This window comes from Pteropus alecto, unplaced genomic scaffold (assembly GCF_000325575.1).
Source record: "Pteropus alecto unplaced genomic scaffold, ASM32557v1 scaffold39, whole genome shotgun sequence".
NCBI classification, from domain to species: domain Eukaryota; kingdom Metazoa; phylum Chordata; class Mammalia; order Chiroptera; family Pteropodidae; genus Pteropus; species Pteropus alecto.
In genome coordinates, this window is record NW_006443568.1 from 8,200,580 (window position 1) to 8,217,613 (window position 17,034).

Below are 17,034 nucleotides of genomic sequence, written 5' to 3' on the forward strand. Positions count from 1 at the left end.
GTGTTTTTGGATTTTTTGTCAAAAATTATTTGCCCGTATAAATATGAGTTTACTTCTGGACTCTCGATTCTATTCCACTGGTCCATGTGTCTGTTTTGCTGCCAGTACCATGCCGTTATGATTACTGTCACTTTGTAGTATAATTTGAAGCCCGACTTCAAATTATACTACAAAGCGACAGTAAATTTTTTATTTTAATAAGTAATGCCAACACACACAGGTACTTTGCTTCTTTTATTAATTAGATGTCTGTTTACAAAGTATATATATATAAGGAAGAAACTCACAGACATGTGAGAAGTCAAACTGTCCCAGCAGAGTGGAACTGTGGGCAGAACAAGAAGGGCTGAGGAGCTGGGCTGCTCACACACAATAACCAAGTAGAAGGCGAGGATAATAAGGTGCTCTAAGAACTAATTAGCCAAACATCGTAGAGTCCTGTAACTCTACAAATTCTATTCCTCCTCTTCTAGAAAGTGAAGCCTTCAGATGGCCTTACAAATATAACAAAATAATGTAGTAATAGGAATATATGACTTTTTAAACTTGCAAAAGTCCCCATCGATATATCCAACAGGACAACAGATTATATAATCCTGACAAATGAGACTGAAAGCCCATGATTTTGAGGAAAGACATTAAAACTATGAGAAAGGTGTGACTTAAAAAGTCTTACAAATATTACAAAAAGGAAGCTCAGCCTGGTCATCTGTGGCCTGGTGACAGTCTCCTTGGACCACACAAACAAGTTTTGAGTCCTGACCAAAAATCAATTGATTGAAGACTCAGATCCAATAATGTCAAGTGAACTAAGATGACATTCCTTTTCTTTTTTCAGTCTGGTTGGATTCTGGAATAAAAATAATATTATAGAAACTCTGGGACAATAACAAAATTAAAAAGCAATGATCCATGGAGGCAGGGGCAGATTTTGTGGGTCTTGAAGCTTATACATTTGTGTGGCCCTATTTAAGAAAAAGAATGCAAAGTAAGGTATAAAAGTAAATATTTAACTAGACAAAAGAAGGGGCCTTGGAAGATGCTATGCAAGTGAGGGGCCTTGAACCTTAAAAGTCATTAGCTTCATAATAAACTATCATTTTTGTGTTTTGTTTGTTCTTTTAGTTATTTAAAGTATTCATAAGAATTGGCCATACTAAAACTTTGTAGTTTAAAATTTTAAAGGTTATTTAATAGTTCGTAAACAATATATAAATACCTGAAAGATTGATTTCAAGTTTTATTAGCTGTACAAGTTTAATAAATTGAGCATTAAACAAGTAGTTCTGGGTGTTCTGCCACATATAAAAGACTCTCTGATAGTAAAATAATCCTATTAGTTTTATCCAATTCATAATGATTATTACTGATTAAAAAATCAGTACAGTATAAAATTGAAATGGCAACTCTGACCACTAAAATTCTTAGACAAAAAAAAAAAAAAAACCCTTGGAAAATCACATTTTGTGTATGACATTGAAAACTGCAAAATGTCCACTAAATCAAATTGTACTTCATAGACATAATGAGCATCCATAAAACTACAGCAGCAGATGTGAAACATCACATATGTAAAAATTTGTATGGATCGCATTTGGGTGATGAATTAAATCCTCATTGTATAGTTTGCCCAGGAAAAGACTGAGCCACATAAAAATGAGTTCAGCAAAATTTGAAATGAGAAAAATTCGGAATGGCTAAATCTCATCATACAAAAAGAAAATTGAACAGGGAATTGAGTATAAATTAAACTTCATCAATATTGGAACAGTTCTGATTAAAATGTTTGTGTTTATAAAGTGGAAGCAAGTTGACCATGGAGGTCAAAATAACAGTCAAAAACTTTGGGAGATAATCCATATTCAGCATTTAGTAGAGGTGATGCATGTAACTGGCATGTGGTATGCACTCATTAAACACCAAAGTAGATTTTTTAAAAATATTTTTAATTGTAGTAAAATACAAATAACTAAATTTACTTTTTATCTATTTTAAGTGTACACTTCAGTGGCATTAACTATATTCATTTTGTTGTGCAATCATCACCACTGTCTCCAGAACTTTCTCTTCTAAAACGGAAACTCTGTACCCATTAAACAATAACTCCCGTTCCTACCTCTTTCCAGCCCCTAGCAACCACTATTCTACTTTCTGTCTCTATGAATTTGACTATTCTAAGGTACATCATATAAGTGGAATCAGACAATATTTGTCCTTTTGTGACTGGCTTATTTCATTTAGCATATCTTCAAGGTTTATCCATATTGTAGCATGTATCAGAATTTCCTTCCTTTTTTAAGGCTGAATAATTCCATTGTATGTCCATACCACATGTTGTTTATCCATTCATGTGTCAGTGGATATTTGGGTTGCTTTCACATTTTGGCTATCGTGAACAATGCTGCTAGGAACATGGGTGTACAAACATCTGTTTTGAGTCCTTGCTTTCTTCTTTGGGATATATACTATTGGATCATATGGTGATTATATTTCTATTTTTTTGAGGAACTGCCATACTGTTTTCCATAGCAACTGTACCATTTTACATTCCCACTAACAGTGCACAAGTGTTCCAATTTCCCCACACCCTCACCAACATTTGGTGTTTTCTATTTTTTAATAGTAGTTGTCCTAAAGGGTGTGTCACTTGATTGTTTTTAAAGGGTGATTTCTCCTCTTCTCAGTCTTGCTATGGATTTCCCTGATACCAGCCTGCCTAGAGAGGGAAATGGAAAACTTCTTGGAATACCTTATGTGACAGGAAGATTGCAACTTGATGAAATAAACCTTGAGATATTATGTCACTACCACACACACACACACACACACACACACACACACACGCACACACGGTAAATACCAATTTTTTAGCACTGATTGAGAACTGAACCTTCTGCTCAATTTATCAGATCATCGAGCTCTTGAAAAGATGTGCAAAATCATTTTCATGTTTTGCATTGTTATATTTTAAGACATTTTCATTTTATTTCATGTTTAAATGTATGCTCTTCACAGCTGAATTTATAACTAGCTGAACCTCAATCATATCATAATCGGCCCAAATAAGACCAATTAGCCCAAGTGAACCCACATCTTAAATTACCCAGAATAGTCTTAATTTCAAACATTTTATCCTATGTATCATAAATATGCTCTTATTTGTCAGACAATGTAAGTTTCAATCACCTTAGGCTTAATATAGTAGTATCATCTTGGTATGCCTTTTGTTCTTGGCTGTATCTAGCTTATTCTTCAGCAATGATTTGGAGGTTTTCAGAATTTACAAAGTAATATCTGGCTCACAGGTATCTTTTCTTTGGCCTATATGGTGTTTTTAAATTGTTTATTTAAGAACACTTAAAATTCAGAAAACTACAGAAAAACCCAAATTTCTGAAATGTGCTAACACAGATGATCTGGCAACACTGGGTCTATATTTTTTATGTCAGTTGCTATTTACCTTTATGCTTGTGCTGTTGTTTTTCTTACTGTGGAGGAAAAAGTTTTTTAAAAAATCCCGTCTGATCTTGGAAACTAAGCAGGGGCAGGCCTGGTTAATACTTGGATGGGAGACCACCTAGGAAGACCAGATGCTTTGGCCTAAAAAGTAAAAAATAAGGGATTGTGAGCTGACAAGTTCCTTGCAATCTGTGAGGTCAACCAAGGGTTGCCTCACCTAAAAAAAAAAAAATCCCTCTGTTATCCACTACATTTACAGTTTTCCTGCCTGACCATAGTTGTCACTTGACTTTGTTTAGGATGTTCAAGAAGGTATAGTAACTGCACCGTTGATGAAATTAGATTTCCTGGGCTTGAATGCAGGCTCCCAAAACTTAGCCTCCCCGTTCCTCAGTTTCTTCATCTATAAAATGGAGACCATAACTACCTTATCTACTTCACAGGATTCAGTTAATAAATATAAAATACTTAAAACAGTGTTTCAATAAAAGAAAACCATCCAGGAGCCCAGGGACCATGTCCACCTTTATTTACCACTGAATCCCAGTAGCCAGCACAGAGCTTGGGACAAAAGCAGCATCAAGAGATATTTTTAACTAAATGGAGGGGGGAATTCTAAAATCTAGCAGTATTTACAGCAAGGAACAGACAGACAAGTTGCTCTTTCTATAAGAGGAACGCAACCATATTATATGAAGAATAGTTAAAAGCAACGAAGGAAGTCTTGCTGGATTAGACTAGGGTGAAGACAGGTGCAGGGAGGGCAATCCTCATATTTTTTGGAAGGCCATCCTGAGGAAAAGAGCGTATATGTCTTATAGCTTCACTGGGTAGAATTACGACCGGGGAGTGGAAATACAAGAAAAAAAACGGGTTCTTTATATTAAAGAATACACAATCCCACAAGGTGCTGCGAAGTTGCTACTCCGGCTGCGCAAACTTCTGACGACTGCCAGGCGGAAATGCTGACGCACTTTGCATTAAGGCGTCGTATGATTGGTGAAAATTTGGCGGGAAGAGAAACCAACAAAGGAAGTGACGTAAGGTGTCACCTATTAGCAGAGGTGAGATTATATGGTCCTGAGATACGGAAGTATTACTGGATTGGTTGTTTTATTGAGACACCGCCCCATCAGTCTCACGAGGATCCTTGCTTCCGCTTGCGCAGCATGTTTTGACCTTAGTAAAAATGGCCGCAAAGGCTTCCGGCCCTACTGGGGGCAGAGTGCGTGTATTCAAGAACCTGGTCAGCGAAGACAGGATTCGTGAGCATTGATTGGCTGAAGCAAGAAGCATTTTGAACGCTGATTGGCTCCGTCATTCGCGGGAAGTACTTTGTGGCGCCAGCGAAAAGTAGATATAGCGCTGCGGCCGCAACAAGGTTCTGTGGCGAACGGCGAACTCAGCAGACTGGAATTCTCTCGGTCTTTTTCCTGTGGAAATCGTGACCATAATGTGGAATAGTAATGACGAGTGGCGCGGAGGATGAGAATCGCAAGAATTTAGCAAACAGAGCGGGGGTTGGAGAGGCGTTTGGCCGCGGGAGGAAGAGGAGTTGGGGGAGGGGCGGGAGCCGTAGGTGGGGGCGTTTGGGGGCCAGGGAAAGGTGATGGGGAAGATAAGGGAGATGTGGGAGTGTTTAGGTGGAGGGAGTGAAGTTTAGGGGACCTGTGGGTTTTTCCGAAGCTTGGAATGCAGCCCAGATACTAATGTTGTTGTTATTTAAAACCAGGTGGATTTGAAAGCTATGGCAACTCCACCTTTGGGGGAGCTGGTGGCTACACACAGTCCCCTGGGGGCTTTGGATCGCCGGCACCTTCTCAGGCTGAAAAGAAATCAGTAGGTTGAAAGAGTATTTCGGTTTTGTTTTGTTTTTTTTTAATCTGACGTTAAGTTCGTAACTCAGCCAAGTGAAAAAATTTTACGTGGCGAAGGATGTTAAACATGAACTGATTCGATAACAATGATCGAATCTTGAAATCAAGTGCTGTACGTTTGTAAAAAGGAATCTCACCTATAATTGCATCCACTGTTTCCTTGCCTTTATTTTGAAATTTATCAAGATCGCTAATGAATTAACTTTTATGGAAAAATTAAACATACTAATAGCATATTACGTTAAGGTATTCAAAATAGTTTTTTAATTAAACTTGGCGAGGTACTCTAATACGGTGGAAAGAGCATGGTCTTTGAAAGTCATGTAGATCTATGTTCTCCAACACTTTGCTCGATAATATTGGACAAATTTCTTAACTTTCTTGAGAGTCGGTTTTGCACCTAAATAAATGAGATTAAATAATACATGCCTTACAAGGTGGTCGTGAGACTTAATATTATAAAGTGCCTGCCCCAGAGTCGCTTTCAGTAAATGGCCCCAGGTTATTATTTAAAAGAACTTGAGCTTTGGAGCCAGAATATGTTGTGTCTAGAATCAGCTTTGCATTTTAACTGGCAGTGAGTTTAGCAAAGCAACTTGAACCCTTGGTTTTGGTAGAGGTGGTTTTTTTCTATCAAATAATGATACTAGTATTATTCATATCACAGTGTGGCTCTGAGTATTGATAAATAAGCTAATGTATAAAAAACTGTCCACATGCTTATTTACTCTTTCAGAAGAGAGTTTTCATTTAACAACTGCTGTTGATTTCATCCTCACTGGACACTCTTCTGCCCTACCTTTTCCCTTCCCTTTAAGATGTCTAGTGTGACCAAGCCTTTATCCCATTTTCCCCAGGATTGCCATCCAGTTGTCAGAACATCTGTCCTAAAGGAAATTATACCTCTAACTTTTTGTTATATTTTTTTATGAGATTTAGAGCAACTCCAAAGTTCTGTCTCACTGGCTGTTTCTCAGACCCTTTTCAAATAACATCTCTCGTCTGATGAACAGCCAGCTAGCTTTCATCATAAAGCTAGTTTCCTTGTAAAGGTCTGTTCAGGAAGCTGGTCAATTTCATATGCTGTCCCCACTGTGGTCTACTCATTTTGATGAGTCTCTAGTACAAAACAAACTTATCCATTCATCAGGAGCTTTGGAGTCACACAAACCTGAGTTTGAATTCTAAAGTGTTTTTTTAGCTTTTAGGCGTTTGTTAGTTATATGACCTTGTTTCCATATCTGTGAAGCTAGGATAATTAAGTTCCTTTTGAAGATCCAATTTTATATGTAAAATGCTTGGCGCAAAGCAGATGTTAAACGAGTGGTAGTTATTATTTTAATTGAATTTTTTGCCTACTCTTTCAGCGATCCCGAGCCCAGCACATTGTACCCTGTACCATATCACAGCTGCTTTCTGCTACTCTGGTTGATGAAGTATTCAGAATTGGAAATGTTGAGATTTCACAGGTATATAGAATAATTTGTGAAAGAGCCACTTAATCATATGAAGAATGAAATAAAAATTACTTCATTTAAAAGTACATAAATGTTACATTGGTGTCAAAGCCAAACTTTTTCTTCTGATCCAGGTCACTATTGTGGGGATAATCAGACATGCAGAGAAGGCTCCAACCAACATTGTTTACAAAATAGATGACATGACAGCTGCACCCATGGATGTTCGCCAGTGGGTTGACACAGATGTGAGTGGGGTTACCATGGGACTTTGGAGATGTTGAACTTTTTTAGTCTGTCTTTTTTAAGGTTCTAATTATAAAAATAATAACATAAGCAAGATATCGAAGGTAGTAACCTTAAAACGAAAGGTTAATACATTTGATTTTATAAAAGTTTAAAACCTTCTAAACTTTCCAAAACACTGTAAACAAAGTTAAAAGACAAGTGACAGGAGGCACTAGAATGTAAATTTAGAACAAAGATTTTTTATGTTGGCACTGTATCCTTAGCACCTAAAACAGTGCCAGTTACATGGTGAGCCCTTAGTAAATATTTAAATAAATGGGAAAATAAATTTTTTGCAACATATTACAAACATTTAAAATGTTTAATTAATAAAAGCTCTTAACAAAAAGCAACTTCACCTTAAAGAAATGGGCATAGAAGATGTACAGATAATCCATAATAGATGAAATATAAATTGCAACAACAATAACAGCAGGTTTAATAAACATTAAGATACTGTTTTTAATTTATTAAATTAGCAAGGAAAAAAATAGAATTGCAATGCCCATTTCCAATGAGGGTGGTAGCTAGCACAGTGCCTCTAGCACTTAGTAGGCACTTAATTTGTTGAATGATTTGTCACCATTTGGAGAAGTGGATACCATTCTGTGATGGTATAACTATAAATTGGTATAACCTTTCTCAAAAATCAGCAGATGATCAAAATCATCTGTCATAAAGATGTTGACCTCATACACTACTGCTAGAGATTGACATTTAGGAAATAATTACATGTACAATGATTCAGATGTAAGAATGTTGATCATAGTATTATTTATAATGAAAAACTAAAAACAAAATATTAGGAATAGTGTTACTAATTAAAGCATGGTATATTTATAGAGTACGTCAAATGATGTAGAAAGCTATCGTCACAAAGAAGTGATTACCATAAATCGTTGAGAGGAAAAGAGCACATTATAAGATAATATGTGTAGTACGATCCCATTTTTACAAAGTAACATGTATATGGAGAAAATAGACTGAAAGAAAATAACATGCTTTTTATCCTTTTTATTGTTTAATTGGGCAGAAGTCCTCTTGGTTTTTTATGTTGTTTTTTAAACAAACAAACTTTATTCTGATCTAAGTCACTGTTGTGGGGATAATCAGACATGCAGAGAAGGCTCTAACCAATATTCAAAAATTGGATAATAAATAATTTGCTATTTTCACTTCAAAAACCACAAGTCATCTATGGAGAAATAACTTGCTAGCTCTGCATTCTTTAATTTTTGCTTCTCAGAAAAATACAGGATCATTTATTCACTAGTTATTGGAATACAGATTCTGAACCAAACTGCTTGGTTCCAGGTGTACAAAAATGAATAGGATGCAGTGCCTGCCATCAAGAGGGGAGGCAGATAATAAAGATGCCTGATAATACATGCTCATATAAAATGTACCATGCTTACTTATAAGACATTGTTAAAAATCACCTGAAATCCCACATCCCAGAGATGGCTACTATTATAACATATTTTGGTAAATACCCTTTCAGACATTTCTGTCTGCATACCTGCACATATATTAGATGTCTGCATACAGTTTTATGTAAAGGATGATATGATATGGAGCTGCTCTATAACTCTTTTCATTCAAAACTTATGGTGTGGAACTGATCTCTATTGTCAGTAAATATAGATTTATACCATTTTGAGTGACTGCCTATGCCATCATAAGAGTACATCATCTGTTACTTAACAGTGGACCCAACTGGAGAACATTTAGCTTGTTTCCAGTCATTTGCTATTATAGACAATGTCCTAGTGAGTATCTTTGTGTACATTTCTTCATGATTATGAGGTAATCTCCTTAAGATGAATTCTTAAAACTAGATTTTCTAGAAGAAATACATATTTTATATTTTTTTTAGGTTTTTTTTGCCTTCCATAAAAGAACCAATTTACATACTTCATTAGTGCATGAAAGTGCCCAGTTAGCTCTCCATACCCTTTCTAACAGTGGGCTTTATGTATCTTAAGTTTTTGTTTGATAGTTTAAAAATACAGTCTTGTCAATGAGAATTTTCTCATTTTTTACTTCTTTGGTTTTAGTGAGATGAAATTTTTTATACCATATTAAACGTTAATTTGGATATTTTTATCTGGTATAAATTCAGCTCTGTAAAATAGATGAAGTGAAATGCAAAAAAATAGTTGATCTCCAGCTGATGGATGTTGGGGTGTTTTTTATTTTTAAACACATGTATCTTATTTTTTATTTTTTTATACTTGTATTTTATAATAAGAAAAAACTTTAAGACTCTACTTATATATTTTCTTATAAATAATGTGTACATGTTCTAGAAAACCCCAAAAGAAATGTTAAAATCATTTGTAATTATCCCAGTTAACCATTGTTAACATTTTGGTGTGTATTTTTCCCCCACATGGAAAATCAGCTTTTTTCTATGTGTCACAACTGGTCTTCCCAGACAATAAATAGAATTCTACATATGCCTGTTGTTGAGATATTTAGATTGTTTTAAATTTTTTAGTATTCTGTGCTGTAGTGAATATTCTTAAAGCTAAATCTTAATGCATGTTCTTATTTCCTAAAAGTAGGTCTGCTGTACTGATATGTATGTCCACCCGAAAGTTGTATAACTAAGAGCATTGAATGAGAGTGCCATAATTGTTTGCTTTTTTATGATGTGCATAACATAGAACTTTGGAACTGGAAATTACCTTTTTATTCTAATTTCTGATTTTATAAAAAAAATTCTAAAAGTTAGGGCAAACTAGTTAGTACTATATTAGGATCCTTTAACTCTCACTTTATAACTTTCTCTTTTTGTACATTATTTAGAAATTTTTAAGAGGTTTTCACCAACATCACTAAAACCTTAGTAATATGTTTGTATTTTATTTGTTAGGACACCAGCGGTGAAAACACTGTGGTTCCTCCAGAAACGTATGTGAAAGTGGCTGGCCATCTGAGATCTTTTCAGGTGAAGTCCGAAAAAAAATGACAAAATGTATTTGCATGAAGCCATTTCTGGATTCGTGCCTGAGTTTAGAATACTGAAAATTTAAACTAAGTTTCTATGTTTAATGGGAGTTATATTGAAGTTATTTTATTATTTTCTTCTTCAAAAGGAAATAATGGGTTTTACCTTAATGCAAAATTAACAGAATGATAGAGAAAGAACAGGATCTCTGCCTACAGTTGCCATCTCTGGTATCCATTAGATGTAAATGGGCAGACCCTGGATTTAGAGCCAGGATACTAGACTGCTTGGTTGTGTAACCTTGGGCAAGTCTTGAATATCTTGGCTAGTTTGGGGTTTTTTATTATATTTTATTGACTATATTTAGATTAACCTTGAGTTACAAATTTTAAGTATGTAACACATTTTTCTCGTGTTAGCAGAATATTATAACCAAGAAAAGAGCCATCGCGTTTTTACCTGAAATTGACTTGAATATGCTCATCCTTTATTCACATTTTTCTCTTTACTTTAATAGAACAAAAAAAGCCTGGTAGCCTTTAAGATTATGCCCCTGGAGGATATGAATGAGTTCACTGCACATATTCTGGAAGTAGTGAATGCACACATGACACTGAACAAAGCTAACAGCCAGGTGAGCAGCTTCACTCGTCGTTTTCTCTTCCCTGGAAGAGCATAGGCAGCTTCTGTGCTCTGGCTTTGGTTTTCTTGACATTCTGAAGGTCGAGCCAGAATAAAGGTATCACTCAGTTCTTAAAATGTTTTGTCCATGAAATTTGCCATGCTGTTTTATTCCAGATAAAGCACTCATGTTTTTCTCAGAATGACAAGTTCCTATGACACACACACACACACCCCACTGGCTTGGCTGGAGCCTAAGACAACCTTCATGTGTAGACATGTAGTTACAGCTTGAGCTGCAACTACAATTGTCAGTCTATATTCAGAGAAAAACCTCAACTGGGACAGCATTTTGCTCCTTTCCTTCCAGCCTATTGGCTAAGTAGTTAGAATTTACTCATCATTATTTTATCACTAAAAAGATATTTTTTGCTTCATATTGAAATTTCTCAATATTATTTTCTGTTGTATGAATTCAATTTGGCAAGTCCATCTAGGTCCAGGCAAAGGGTTTGTTGATTCTTGTGTTGGAATGTCCTTCAATGATTCTAGTGGCAAGATGGAGGATAGGTTACAATAAGAGAGACGAGAGGTCTGAGGAGCTATTAAAGATGCTGTTGCATCTTACTCTGTGCCAAGCACTTTGTTATCTCTGTGGATACAGAGATAAATGCTTTTGTTAGAAAAATACTTGTTGAGCCTAGTACGTGCCAGTCATTCTAGGCCCTTGGAATATAGCACTTAATCCAGAAATGAATAAAGTGTCTGCACTCGAAACTTGAGAGAAATGGGCAATAAACCAGAAACGAATATATAATTTTAGATTGTCATAGCTGTGCTGAAATAAAATAAAGTAGGAGAAGAGAGTGATGGAGGAAATATGAATGGTGCAATTTAGATAGGGAAGAACAAACCAAGCAGAGGGAATAGAAAGTCAGAAGCCATGAGGCTGCAGTAAGCTTGGGATGTGTGAGACCAGCAAAAAGGCCAGTCTGTCTAGTGAAGCAGATGACAGGGAAAACAGTTGGATGTAGGCAAGGAAGCAGGACCCAGATTGTGTAGGGCTCTGTAGGCCATAGTTAGGATTATTTTATTCTAATTGATACCAAACCTTTAAAAGGTTTTGTCTAGGGAGTGACGTGGTCTGATTTACCTTTTTAAAAGCTGCCTTGGGCTGCTGTATGGAGAATAGGCTATGAGGTACCAAGAATAACAATAGAAGTAATTCAGAGGAATGGTAACAGCTGGGATAAGAAGTGGTTAGATTTTGATATCATTTGAAGGTAGAGCTGATAGGCCTTATTGAAGTGTTAGATATAGGATATAAAGAACAGAGGATTCAAAAATGACTCCTGGGTTTGGGCCTGAGCAAATAGATGAAGATAGCAATTTTGGAGGATAAAATCCAGCGTTCTGTTTGGACTTAACAAGGATGAGATACCAGTTAAATATCCAACTGGAGAACAATGGATGGTTAAATGTATAAGGTTGGGACTCTAGAAAGAGGTAAGGACTAGAGATAGAACTTTGGGAGTCATTGTATAGGTGGTAGATGAAGCCTCATGAGCTCAGACAACTAGGGAGTTAAGAGGTCAGAGACTTGAATTCTGGTATTTTAACCTTAAGTCTGGAAGCAGAACAGGGGCCAGTGAAAGTCAAGTTGCCAGGTTGGTAGGAGGAAAACCAGAAATGTGATTCTGTAGAATATTGTGAAAAGAATATTTTAAGACGGAGTAGAAATCAATTGTAGAACTCTACCTAGAAGTCAAGTAAGATGATGAGAGAGGTCTGCTATTGAATTTGGAAACATGGATCTTCAAAAGAGAGGCTTCAGTAGAGGAGAGGAGAAAAGTGGGTTGAAGAGAATGGTATTTTGGTATTTATTACTATACTTGGTAACATATATGTATCAAATATGTGATATAAACGGTTTTAAAGTAAGCATGGGTGGTTAGGGAGTGAAAACTGGGAATGTAGACAGTTATGTTGAAGAGTAAGTAAGTCTTTTCCTTCAAAGAGTTTGCATTATTAGGGGTTCAGAGCACTTAAGGAGTGATAAGTGGCAAGTTCAGGGTGCCATGGAACCACAGAGGATTTCCTGTCCTGATCTGGACATTAAGAGAGGCCTTCTGGAGTAGGTTATGAGGGGGCGCTATCTGAAGCAGGACATGAGGTCATTTCAGCAGAGTAAGAAATAGCATTCAGTTCAATATTATTGGATCATAAAATGTAAGACTTCTATTTTACCAGCAGGCAATGTGAAGTTATCCAGCTTGAAAACAGGGGACCATGACTGATTTTTATTTTTTTATTACCTCAAAGCAGTAAACATCTAATGAACATTTGTTGAATGACTGAATCTCCTGATTTCTCCTAATGAGTTTCTGCGGTGCTCCTTTATTATGGGTACTGAATATTTGATCTGTTATCCTCACTTATTCAATTCAATAGATTAAACAGTGAGCACATACTGTCCACCAGGCACTGCAAAAATGAAAGGGCTTGTGGGCGTAAATAACAGGCAATTTTTGTGATGGCTACTATAGGAGAGAAGGGGCCAAATGCTGTGAGAGCCAAGAAGGAAGGACATGATTTAACTTGGCTTGGGGACTGTCAGGGAAGGCTTTACAAAGACAGTAGTAATTAAGTTGGCCTTCGAAGGATGAGAAGAGAGTTTACCAGGCAGATGAGGGGAGAAATATTCAACAGGGAACATGTTTGAGTCAGAGGCATGTTTGTGGATGGCAAGAAGTCCAAGTACAGCTGAAGAGTAAAGTGTTGCAAGGGAATGTCAAGAATAAAATAAAGATTTTGAGGTCTAATTGTAGGTCTTGAATGTCTAGGAGTTTTATATTATTTTCACAGGCAGGGGGAGCCACTGGGAAGCGTTTAGGCAGAGAGTGACATGACCAGAAGTTATTACTTAGTAGCAATGAGAAGGGTTGATTGAAGTAGGAGAGACTAGCAGCTGAGATACCAATCAGGAGACCAGGGGTGATGATCTGCTTGAGCTGAATGACACTGAAGATTATATTAAAAGACTGGTGACAAATTTTGGAAAGTAAGCGAATGGAGACTTACACATGACTAAGGTCTGCTTTAGGTTCGAGTTTACTAATTGAGATGAAATATAGAAGGGCAAATCGGTTTGGGGAGGAAGGTAATGAATTTCATTTTGAAGTGTGTGAGATATCTAGGTGGTGGTATCCAGTAAATGGCTGGAAACAAGGATTTGTGGTCTAGGAGGAGGTCTAGAAATAAATCCTGGAGGAAGTATCAGCCTTTTGGGAGACAAGTAGAAAAATAGGCTGATAGAGGATATTGAGAAAGTGTGATTTGAGAGTTAAGTGGAGAACCAGAAGAATGTAGTATCGAGAAGTCTAGGGACACTGAGGCCCAACGACAGGCACGTAAGGGTGCCTCTTTGCTTCCTCTCCTGAAAATGTAAGCACTTGAGTACCTTCCAAGAGGAATGTAGTTACCCGTGTCTGCTTTTGAGGTCACGTGTTACCAGGGCTGAAAAAGACTATTGAGTGTTGGTTGAAAAGTCATTGATAACTTTGGTTAGAACAGTTTCAGAGATGGATTAGGGAGAATCCAAATAGTGGGAGTTGTGGAGTGACTAAGGAGAAGGGAAATGAAAACAGTGATTATAGTCCTTTTTTTTTTTTTTTAACTTCGGTGATTAAAAAAGAAGAAAAGAAAAGATGATGAGAACTGTGTCTCCTTTTCTCCCTGTAATGCTTCATGATACCTAGTTGACACTCAAATGCATGAGTGATTAAACACCAAAGATACCATTATAGCAAACATCTGGGTAATTTTCTACTCAGTGCTAGTTCTCCTTTGGTACCCTCCCATCACAAAGAAAAGGAGGCAGAAGGCATCTTTCTCTCTGTTTGATATGGTGTGCTTCAGAGGATTATTTTACCTTCCTTTGAAATACTTATTAAATAATAGCTCTCCCTTCCATTGTAAATACTTGTAATTGAGAAAACTGGTTAAATTGCTTTTTGTAAGGTGCTTATTATATTAACAAGCTTTTTAAAATAGCAAGGACTCTGTTTAAATTGATGAACTTTCTCCTGTTGTGAACTTATTTCTTAATTTAGCCTTCGAGAGGAAGAGCATCCATCAGCAATCCAGGAATGGGCGAAGCAGGGAACTTTGGTGGGAATAGCTTCATGCCAGTAAATGGCCTCACCGTGGCCCAAAACCAGGTAAACTACCCAAGTGGCTCCAGAAATGCAAATCTCAGACAATCCTAAATTTTATTATTTCCTTAATGATTTTAAGGCTGTCTTATAAAGAGATTTAGATTTACATAGGGAAGCTGATTCAAAGTAGTTGCCAAAATCTTTCTGATTTGAATTTTCAGGTACTGAATTTGATTAAGGCTTGCCCAAGACCTGAAGGATTGAACTTTCACGAACTCAAGAACCAGCTCCAACACATGACTGTAGTTTCAATCAAGTGAGTGAGTGGTTTCCACGAGCTAAGACTCTGGAGTTAAACCCACTTTACCGCATCCGGGTTTCCTGATAATGAAAGGTGTTTCAAAAACCAACAAGCTATCTGTTGACTACAACCTTATTGACAGAAGGGAAGTTGTTTAGTCATGGAAAAATAGAAAAAAAGGATTCACAAAGATGGTGCTGCCTGTCACATCCTTCATTCATTTGTTCATTCAATAAACACTGAGCCCCACTACGTGCGGGGGATGTAATTTTGTGCAAAAACTGACCTGACACCTCTTGTGGGATTTAATCTGGAGGAGGGAGGTTCTTAGCTCCCGGTCCTCAGGTGTACAGTCCCCTCTGTGGAGATGTGGGTATCAGGCTATCTGGACCCGAAACTATTAGTCCTTATCCTGATAAACATGTTAGGCATCTTCCTGATTCCAGTGAACTAATCAAACAGTACTATGGTGATTGTGGTAGTTATTTGTTACCATAAATCAGTTGATATTCTAGGCCTAGATAGAGAAATGCTCAGGTCTAATTTCATTTCCTGTCCTATAAAATGAAGATAATTGTTTGTCTTAGAGTTACTGTGATGATGAGGTACAGAATGCCTGTCATATAGTAGGTGCTCCATAAATTGTTCCTGTCACTAAATATGTTACTGACACAGACCCTGAGGGCCTTTAAGGTTTTGAAGGTCTCAACAGTTTCTGGAAAGACTTTCCTTTCCTTCCTATAACTTCACACAGGGGGAGCTAGAGGGTCAGTGGGTAGATGGGGAAGGGCATGCAACATTTTTAAAAAGCTCTTTATACTAGAAGATTTTAGTACAAGTTGGACTATAGCTTTAGATCCTTGTTTTGATTTGCTTAGACTGGTATTTAAAAGAGGCCTTATTTTCTTGCCTTTACACAATTTGGGAAAAGGATCCAAGACAGCCCTAATAGCCATTGTCTCCATAGATTACGTCAGTTCTGCAATTTTATTGGTATTTCTCCCCACAAGAGTTTTCCGTGAGTGAATGGCTGTGAATTTTTAGCTAAGATAGAAAGTGGGAAGGTGAATGAAGCTTACATATTTGGCCATATCCAAAATGCAGTTTCCTTCTGCGTTGGTTTGAAAATGAGTCTGTCTTTTCTTTCTTTCTAGGCAAGCTGTGGACTTTCTAAGCAACGAGGGACACATCTATTCCACTGTGGATGATGATCATTTTAAATCCACAGACGCAGAATAACTGGATCTACTTGGGTACCTAACATATTTTCCAGCTGGACCTATTTTCACACTCTTGTCTCCAGCTGTGTATATGTTTGGCCAGTTGACTTCTAGAAAGCAGGTTTCGTCTATAAAAGATCTCAATTGACATCCTTTTGAAGCTTACTGCTCTTCTGTATTTTTGAAGCTCAAAGGGAAATAGGCAACTGACAAGCATGTAAAACAGACTGGAATTTCTTAAGTTACAAATTAAAACATCAGGATAGCGGAGATGGAAGAGGGATGCTATCAGGAGTTGGGCAGTGTTACTTAAATAATACATGCAAGTCTCTATTCCTAAAATGTTTCCTATTGAGACAAGATGAGTAGGACTAGAACCTGTGAGTGGAAAGCTAGCCAAGAAACCCGCTAACCTCTGCCTGTTTTTGTTCCTTGTTTTGGTTATGTGTTACTTTCAGAATTGCACTTTCTTGCACCACGTCTTGACTGCTGCCAAGAGCGTGTTTATAAATATGAGGTTCTAGAGTTGGACCTCATGGGGCAGAGGGGAAGAAATGTTACCATGATTTGTACAAATTAAATACTTTCATACGTTAAATAAAGTAGTTTTGTTATTGCGGTAATTTATGAAATTGTTCTTATTTTTAAGTTGGCATAATTACTACTTTATCGCTGAAACAGTGTAGCATAGTTTGACTTGG

At 36.9% G+C, this 17,034-nt stretch overlaps 1 protein-coding gene across 1 annotated transcript; it reads left to right on the plus strand.

Annotated features, from left to right (window-relative positions):
- The first annotated feature begins 4,673 nt into the window (after positions 1-4,673).
- Positions 4,674-16,960, plus strand: RPA2 (replication protein A2). Its single transcript, XM_006924354.3, has 9 exons — positions 4,674-4,922; positions 5,192-5,298; positions 6,704-6,805; positions 6,928-7,041; positions 9,960-10,034; positions 10,552-10,668; positions 14,768-14,875; positions 15,034-15,128; positions 16,268-16,960. Exons 1-9 carry the CDS (start codon positions 4,913-4,915, stop codon positions 16,350-16,352), a joined length of 813 nt encoding a protein of 270 aa, XP_006924416.1. The 5' UTR covers positions 4,674-4,912; the 3' UTR covers positions 16,353-16,960.
- The last annotated feature ends 74 nt before the right edge of the window (positions 16,961-17,034 follow it).

Excerpts from the sequence above, each read along its gene's own strand:
- RPA2 (XM_006924354.3), top strand. Across the intron at positions 6,806-6,927 it reads GAAATGTTGAGATTTCACAG|GTCACTATTGTGGGGATAAT; the intron begins GTATATAGAATA and ends CTTCTGATCCAG. Across the intron at positions 14,876-15,033 it reads TCACCGTGGCCCAAAACCAG|GTACTGAATTTGATTAAGGC; the intron begins GTAAACTACCCA and ends TTGAATTTTCAG.